The 9,240-nt window shown below is 39.7% G+C and overlaps 1 protein-coding gene across 1 annotated transcript; it reads left to right on the top strand.

The window, feature by feature from the left end:
- The first annotated feature begins 255 nt into the window (after positions 1-255).
- Positions 256-8,803, top strand: FOXI1 (forkhead box I1). Its single transcript, XM_048960182.1, has 2 exons — positions 256-6,135; positions 7,112-8,803. Exons 1-2 carry the CDS (start codon positions 5,562-5,564, stop codon positions 7,663-7,665), a joined length of 1,128 nt encoding a protein of 375 aa, XP_048816139.1. The 5' UTR covers positions 256-5,561; the 3' UTR covers positions 7,666-8,803.
- The last annotated feature ends 437 nt before the right edge of the window (positions 8,804-9,240 follow it).

Below are 9,240 nucleotides of genomic sequence, written 5' to 3'. Positions count from 1 at the left end.
TAATCTAGGTTTATGTAATACTGCTAAGCAGGTAGTGGTCACAGTGTAGAAACGTACAAAGCTGCCTCTAGGGGAGTTTCTGAACTCAATACGTTCTCAAAACTTGTCACTAGGGGGAGGCAGGCGGCTGCAATACCTGCCGTGCGTCAGAACAAGCTATTGATCTGCCGGAAAACCAAAGTGGAGCAACTGGAAACGCGAGGAGTAACAACGCTGTAAACCATCCTATTCACAGGTTAGATGATCTTAGTTTACTGCAGTTAAATCTTGGTTAAACTAAAACAAAGTTTATCTATAACTGGGTGTGTCCATAGAGTAGTTCACTTCACTGACTTGTACCGATTCACTTAGCACTTTTAGTTGCTAATTAATTTTCCCCAAGTGTGTTGTGTGAGTACCAACAGGCATAGAGGACTCTGCAAACAAAACATTAAAACACTGAATATATATTAAAAAAAAAAAAAAACAACAAACCAAAAACAAATCCTGGTTCCAAAACGTTTTTTTTTTTTTTTCCAGTGAGGGGAAGTTGCCTTATCTATACAAATTGATGGTGAAATCTGACTTGGCCAGAATTAACTTAGGATGTTACTAATATTTTCTTGCACAGGAATTTAAGCTCTGAAAGCTTTTAGAAAAGTGTGCAGATTAATTTGCTCAGTAAACCCAGCTGATGGTCTTACATCTCATTGGATTTTAGGACCATTTACCTCTAGTAACAAAACCAAACATTTTGAGTGACAGGCATAGAAAAAAAAGCAGATAATCTAAAACAGGTGAGCATTCAGCTGTTTGGAAGCTGGTATGAACAGTGAGGTTTTCAAGATGCGATTGTTTGGGGTCGTAATATTTTCACAAAATTGAGTGACACCTTAGTTGCAAAAACTGTCCATTATGGTTGAACTTATGGCCTCTCTCCCTCACAGTTGTGTATGTAAATGCAGCAGATTGTAAGGGGGCCACAGGCAGCTGAATGGAGGTCCTGCATTTCTTGCTCTCCACTGCCTGTTATGGATAAAACATTAAGCAGAGGATCCCTAACACCCTGTACCATATTGTATCTTGGTAAGACAGTGCAAGGTCTTTGTTGAAGCAGGAGTTATGACTATTCTTATTATTGCAGTCCTCATGGTCAGAAAAGAGCTAGCAGCACTTCAGGTGTTAAAGTCTTCCACAATTCCAGTTATGAAGTTGCATGAAAAATCTACCATGGGTTTGTTCTGTAAGTTTTTAAAAACTTAAGGTCATTCTAGCATTACTGCGTTAATGGCACTGACCTAAACAACTTCTTTCCGTTACTTTAATATTCAGTCAGTATTTCTAGCAATTCAGCTCAATTCCCTTGGTTTGAAATACTGCTTGACATTCCCTGTTCTTTTTTTAGTGGTCTCAATGTGTCATTTTTCTGATGTTTCTCCTGATGGTGTGGTTTATTTTGTGCATACATTGGGCTAATGATTATTGGAGTAAGAGTTTAAAACTTCTGCAAGTCCTTTATGAGGCAAATAAGAATATGTACAAGTGTCTTTACATTAAAATGTCTTACTGACGGATATGGAATTGTTCCTGAGTTCAATATGTGAATTGTTTGAAACAGGCTGCATTGCTAGGTTTAATGAGTTGTAGATGTAATCTCTTTTTTCTTAAATCGAGTTTTTCCCCTTCTTTGTGTCCACGTGAATAGTTTACATGAACTTTTCTTCACTAAGGTTTGATGCTACACCAGGATTGGGGTTATGCACAATATTAACAATACAGCCTGAAGTGTCATACATCTGTGCACTAGAGGATTATCTGCCAGTAGCTTCTATGATCTGAACCAAGTGTGAACAATTTTTGGAAAATTAGCTCCAGCAGATGTCATAGGCTGCTTTATAATGGCTATAGGAGGAAGAAGTGTACACAGTATGGTACAAATTTTGTCAGGATGAAGTCACTACTATGAATTTTTTAACCTATTTTGGCAGTTAGAATGAATACATAGGAGCTGACTTAAAAACCTACGGAGAAAAGAGTTCTGCAGAGGCTTGGCCTCAATCTTGCATTTTGGAGAAATGTAGAAGAGAAAATCTATGTTTAACATAAGATTTGAGAACAGTCTGTTTGATCAAGAGTGATGATTGATGGTCATGCACACACTGGGCTCTACACTACTGCAGTGTAGTAAAAAATTATTAAATACAATATTAAAAACATGATGCATCCTGCCTACAAAGACCTCACCAAATCCAATGCATTGTGACCTTTAGAGGTAATGATCACTAAATTACGACTTTCTTTTTAGTGTTTTTCAGCTCTAAGCATGTTCTGTTAGGATACCTATGCCAGCATATTACCTGTTCCCAGTTTCATTACATGGAAGCCTCACTATTTCATTCTCCTTTCTTACTTCTGAAATTGCTGCCTCCATATCTTAGCCCTGCCAAGAACAGCAGTCCCAGTGGTGAGGACCCCAGGGCAGTGCTCCTGGCTGTGCTCAATTGACTCCACTTCGACAAGCCCTGCTCAGAGCAATCACAGCTTGAACAAAGTTTACTCTTCCCGTGCTGCCTTTTGCCTGCATATGAACATCTGCACCTGAAGTGCAATACTGCAGTGATTTTCAGGCAGTAAGGAGTGCCCACAGTACTGACAAAGTACCATTCTTACAGGTGCTGTTTATATTTCTTTCTGAGTAAATCAGGCACAGTCAGTTGGAAGAAAAATGTTGCAGATCAAATCACGTCTGTGCAGAAGCTGTGCCAGCATGCACTGGCTGGGGAGGGATCAGACCTTTGCACTTCCAGAGCTACATAGGCAGAACCTTACAACTGTTATTGTATTTCATTGCTCTAAAAGCAGTACTTGCCATTCTTCACCCCAGTGCTTGCTTTTCTTAATTCTGTGCTATACTTTGCTTGAATGTCACATGAAGGTAGGTCTGGTAGTAGCAGATTCACAGGCATTGGCATAGCACAGTTAAGGGCTGAAATGAATTGTAAAATGAAGAGCATCAAAAGTTTGTAATGATTAATTTGCAGAGGAAGTTTCAGAGCCTTCATCAGTCTCTGGTTGCAGAAATGGTATTTTTTGTTTTGTTTTTCTAGTGGTTGGTGACCCTGCTTGTGGCAGAGGGGTTGAAACTAGATGATGTTTGAGCTCCTTTTCAACCCAGGCCATTCTATGATTCTGTGTTGTTTGTTAATCCCATCGTATTGCCAAAGTATTTACCCAGCTCCCAGTTCAGTGCATTTTAACTGTATGTAAAGCAGAACATCTTTGATAATAGCAATTTGGATGATGCTCCTCAAAATCCGTGCTGAATTTTTACTTCTTGATACAAATAAACCCTAAGCAATAACAAATTAGGAAGTTTCTTTCGTTTTCCTTTTTATTTTATTTTCCTTCTTCCGTTTTTAGAAGGTGGGGTGGCAAAAGTTTATTTTCTTCAGAAGGCAATGATTTGTTACGTTTTCTCTCACACCACCTCGTGTACCTCAGCTCACTCCAAAACTGACTCCTGCTTTTGCTCACTTGAGTTTTTCTTTAAAATGTTATTCCACTGACTCCTCTATAAATGCTGAAAGGTTTTTGTGTTTTTTTTTTAATAGCAATATTTATAATAACAGTATTTTCAGGACTACAGATAAAATTTTAAAAGATACCTTTATTTAGTACATTAATTATGAAGCTGTATGCAGTGTTGCTCAGCTTTTCACTTGTGTGTAACTGAGATTCTCACAGAGAGAAAACTGGTTTCAGAGTGCTTGGAGAAAAGAGGTGCTCGCACTGTTATTTCCTGAAAAATGACTCATCATTTCTTTTTTGTCCTAGCCACACTTTTATTCAGTGGTTGCCACATAAAAACAAATCATCCCCATTATGTCCCACTAAGCTTTTGTCTCCTGAATGTTATTTGTATAGCCTGGTTAGCATTCACAAACTGATAGCAATTTGTTCACTCATACCTGTAGTGCATATGATTTTATGGGTGTATTGATTAAGTAACAGCTATAGCGGCGTTTCTGAGCATGAAAATTGGCTCTGTCACCCTGTACTAAATATTTCAGTTGTGTTTCGTGCCTTTCAGAGTAACGATATGAACATGACAGCACTGTCACAGGGAGCAGGGAACCTGGGTGGAATCTCGTGCTGCAGCACAAATCATTAAGTGAAATGATGCATGTGTGACAAATTAAAAAAGTCCTTGGTTCAGCCAAGGATTCAAACCTACAGATCAAAGCTCACATTTCTGCAGAATCTATGGGACTAGAACTATCTTACAGACTTTCTTGCCATCTGGGGAGTTTAATCGCACAAGTTACTGAGGCTGAGTCAGGTTCCAAACATATGTATGTGTGTACACTTAGATTCAGAAAAGGAGCCCACAGATATCACTTCTGTTGTCTGAGGAGAGCTGCAGGTATGCTTTTAACGACAGTGGAGCATTCTGTGCAGTTGTACAGTCTAAGAGCTGCCCTCATTCTGGGGCAGATGTTAATGAGGTTGCAGCTCTGCTGCTTCTTATTTGTAAATGCTGGGTGCCATGCAAGGCTGGAGGTTTTTGGCTGTTACTTACTGCTTATTTTTTAGGAACCTACTTTTGTCTGCGTAGTTACAAACAAAGTTGGAAATTAGCTGAGAAAATCATTACATCTTTTCCTCCTTGGAAATTCTGCTAAGTGCTTTTGTGACTTTTTGTACCAGTCCTGCAGCAAAGAGGAAGCAGCCAAAAAAAAAACAAAAAAAAAAAAAACCAAAAGATTTCCCATTTCAGTTCACCTTTTTAAGCTCTAATGAAAGGTTTGATTATTAAGCTTGATTGCTTTTTTTTCTCGTACGATTAATCCATTTACATCAATAAGATTACCCACGTGAGTACCCTGTTGCAGAATTTGCCTCTAGTACTGAGATTGCCTAGGGGGAAGTACAAGGAAGTTGCAATTAAAGTTACAGAAGGAAAAGGAGGTCTGACCTTTTCTCTTCTTTCCCTTTTCTTTCCCTTTTCTTTCCCTTTTCTTTCCCTTTTCTTTCCCTTTTCTTTCCCTTTTCTTTCCCTTTTCTTTCCCTTTTCTTTCCTTTCTTTTTTCTTTTCTTTTCTTTTAAAGTATGCCTGCTGTTTCATTGACAAATGACAATAGCTTTTGCTCTATTAAGTGTTACCAGCAAGAGAACAAAACTGCTTTTATTTAAAAAGAAACAAAAACTACACGCTAAATCTTTGGTGTAAAAGGTAAAAAGAGGTGGGTGTCTGATTAGGGGTTGTAACTTCAAGGTACCTCAGGCTTTCTTTATGTGCATCACATTAGTGGAAAATTCCTTTGTTCATTTTAGAAGATAAACAGTTGTAAATTTCACGTTTGGTTGATGTAACATCAATGACTGGCTGGGACTGCCAGCATTCCAAAAGGGATATCATCCTAATCTGCAGCCACTCAGGGCCATGGGGCGGAGCCTGCAGTCCAAGCCAAAACACTTACAGGTGCATAAGTAAGTAGGGAAGGGCACAGGTGATGCACCTGTCTCAGGAAAGGAGCACTAGCACAGGTGTGTCATAACTTATCAGCTGCCTGTGTTAGAGCATGAGCTCCTTTGATCCACAAACGCACTCTCCACCACGCTGCAGCCCACAATTTCCAAATATTGGTCAAGAGCCTCCAGAAATGAATATCTACTATGAGAACTTCTTCCATCCACAGAATATTCCCAGTCCGCAGCGACCGAGCACCTTTGAGACAACGGACTACAACAGCACACCCAATCCTTACCTCTGGCTAAACGGACCTTCCATTACTCCACCACCGTATCTCCCGGGATCCAATGCCAGTCCCTTCATTCCTCAGTCTTACGGGATGCAAAGGCAGCTCCTGCCTAACATGCACGGCTTGGGAGGAACTGATCTTGGCTGGCTTCCTCTCCCATCCCAAGAAGAGCTTATGAAGTTGGTTAGACCACCTTACTCCTACTCTGCACTTATTGCCATGGCTATCCATGGAGCACCAGAAAAGAGGTTGACTCTCAGTCAGATCTACCAGTACGTGGCTGACAACTTCCCATTTTACAACAAAAGCAAAGCTGGCTGGCAGAACTCAATTCGGCACAACTTGTCTCTCAACGATTGCTTCAAGAAGGTGCCTAGAGATGAAGATGATCCAGGTATATATACCTTCCCCCCACCTTTCTCCTCTCTATTTAAACGTGATTAATCTAATACACATAGTAGCTTCTCTTTTTTCACAGGGCTGCACTAGAAGGCAAGCATGCATAGCTGAGTTCCGATTCAATATTCTTGATCAAATCTCTGTAAAGAAAGAGATTCTTTAACGCTCTAAATCTTCCTCAGAACCAAGCACAGGAGCAGCCTGAGGAAGTCATATTCAGAAATCATTTGGTGTAACGTGTATGAATTATATCAAATTTAACTGAGGACTCATAGAAAGAGGATAAAGAAAATTCAGACTAGTCACAGAAGTCCAGTAGCTTTAGGGAGTCAACAGTACTTATCACAAGGAGAGCAGGCTGCTTTTGTTTTATTTCAAGTAGTGTTTTGCTTGGAATCTCACTTTGGCTGTTTCCAACCCACTGGTGAAATGTCATCAGATTCTTCTTCCTTTGCTTTTGTTTTTTTTCTTTCCTGTCAGTAGCCATTGAGAACCTTTTGGGACATTAAAGGCACTCGGTTGTGTTTCCAGAGAGAGCCAAAACTGTGCTTCTGGCTCATTGGTAAACTGTCCTACTCCACTGAATCTGCAGGAGCAACCCATTGTTGGATTTGATTACTTATTGCTGTAAATTTGGAGGACCAGTTATCTAGTGAAAACCTCATTCCCCCACCAAGAAAAACAAAAAGCAAAACTAACAAGTCTTTCTAGAGGCTCCAGTTGTAGTTCTAGCTGTGTGTAGAGTCAAGGCTACAGGACATGGGGGAAAACTTATGTGGAAAAACTTATGGGAAAAATTATTTTTTCAAAAAAAGAAGACTTGTGCTTTTGTGTGGTTACAAAACGTGTATTTTTTGCTCGTGCAAATTTTCTGTTTCTATGAAAATAAAATTGAAAAATCAAAGAAAACTGTTCTTTGCTGACTGCAGGCATATTTTAAAAGTGAAAATGTGTTTGTCCATCCTTGACAGGAAAAGGGAATTACTGGACTCTGGACCCAAACTGTGAGAAGATGTTTGACAATGGCAACTTTCGCAGGAAGAGGAAAAGGAAATCAGATATTGGGGCTAGTTCTGCCCATCTTACATCTGAGAAATCCGAGGACAGTGCCTTGACTGGCAGCCCCAAAGCTGTAGAGCATCAGGATCTTTTGGAAAACTCATCATCTGGGACTGACAATGCACCCGATAAAGGATCTCCGCCTCCATCTTCCAGCAGTCCGTGCCTTAGTAATTTCATTTCCAGTATGACGGCATACGTTAACGGCTCTAATTCAGTGGGCCGCTCAGTGCCATTGGGACTTAATGCTGAACCCACTGACAAAATGGGACAGAATATGGTAGGCTTAAATTCCTACTCTCCGCTCTCTAATGTCCCCAGTCATGGTGTGGGAGAGTGGTCCAATTCTATGCCTCCCAGTCACCTTGGCTATAGCAACTCAGTGCTCAACCAGTTTAACAGCCATTTTTACAGCAGTATCAGCACAAATAACACTCTGTTTTCCAGGGAGGGGACGGAGGTTTAAATAAGAGATCTTAAGACATCAAAATATAGCTATTTATGAGAGGGAGTGACCAGTGGGTGGATGATTACTGTTAGTCTGTTATCTCTAGGACCTGCATTGTGTCCTACCTTCTGACAGCCCCAAACATTTTAGCTGTTACCCTTACTCAAGTCACAAGCACTCCACATTTGGCAGCTCCATATAAACATGGAGAGATTTTAACAGCAAGAATAGTGAGGAGGTCTGCTGGAGGTTGTGTCTGTACTGCTGCCAACCATGGCCCCTATGGAGATCCTTGAGAGGAATTACTGTTCGCCTTAGGAATGTAACCTTCTGGCAAGGTACTAACTTGGCTATGATGCTTTTAAAGCACTAATATGTATTTGGCTATATCTGTAAATTACCTCTCTTGCTCATATAGGCTGTCTGTACTAGAGATTCTTGGTATTTTCCTATTTGGACAAAGCTATTCCGAGACACTGAAGGATCTACAGCAAAAACAACTGCATAGTGAGTAATAACTAGCAGGGATGAGTGAATGCCTTCTTTAAATTTCTCTAACACTAGAGCATACGTTGCCTCAACTCTGGTGCTGTTTCACCCCTAAGGGGAATGTGGTTGTGAAGCAGGCTAGCATAATCAAGGACACAACATTCATTTTGAAACTGAAACAAAGCATAACAAAACATGGAGTTGCCTTCTGCTGGTGCAATCGGATCTTTGTGTTTTAAATTCTGAGTACAGGGTCAAATTTTGTGGCAAACGTCTCTGTACTACATATTTTCTTTCTTTTTGTAACAAAGTCCATGCAATTGTTTTGTCATTGTGTAAATATTAGGAATAATTCTTATTTTTTTATATTCTACTGTAACCACAAACAAAAATTAAAATAAATGAAGTTTTTTCAAACCAATAATTGAATCAAGTTTCATACTTATGTAAAATAATACCTCAGACTGTAGAGCCTGCAACATATGCAGGCACCACGTTTTACTGGTATTTACTTTTACACTGCTGTGCACTGATCAGACTTCCAGAATGATGGAAAACATATTAATGCACTGTAATAGCTACTGCTTTGTCTTGATTTCTTGTTTTTAACTCTGGATGGATACAGTTTTGTTACAGGCCATCCCAGAAGCATTTTTAATAAAGAATTTGTATATAAGAATGTGTGTGTACTATATTTCTTACATCTTTAAAAGCCTCCTTAATAGTTTGACTTGTGCTGTTAGCTTGTGGAAAACCTAGTGAAATATTCAGGTAAGGTCAGAAAGTGAGACAGTATATGTCTAGTGAACCAAAATTTGCATGCCTGGGGAATACAGCTGGCTGCTATTATGCAAAATACTTTCACTAAAGAAAAATAATCCTTCCAGTTGCCCTCTTGGAGCTAAGTGGTGCCAATCATTTCAGAAACCAGACTGTATTTTCACATGCTAATTAGCCAAAGAGTGACTGCAATCATTTCTACATTCTCATTTATCATTTTGTCCTTATGACTGTTCACTGAGCTCACTCAATATTATGAGTTCTCATTTGGAAGCTGAAACTTCCGTCCGTGGCTAACAGCTCAAATAACAACATAAAATAACC

This window comes from Lagopus muta, chromosome 14 (assembly GCF_023343835.1).
Source record: "Lagopus muta isolate bLagMut1 chromosome 14, bLagMut1 primary, whole genome shotgun sequence".
NCBI lineage: Eukaryota > Metazoa > Chordata > Aves > Galliformes > Phasianidae > Lagopus > Lagopus muta.
The sequence above is the reverse complement of the archived record's forward strand: the minus strand, read 5'-3'. Positions and strand labels throughout refer to the sequence as shown.

Coding starts and splice junctions, on each gene's coding strand:
- FOXI1 (XM_048960182.1), top strand. CDS start 5,562: ATGAGCTCCTTTGATCCACAAACGCACTCTCCACCACGCTGCAGCCCA. Junction 6,136..7,111: donor TAGAGATGAAGATGATCCAG/GTATATATACCT, acceptor CATCCTTGACAG/GAAAAGGGAATTACTGGACT.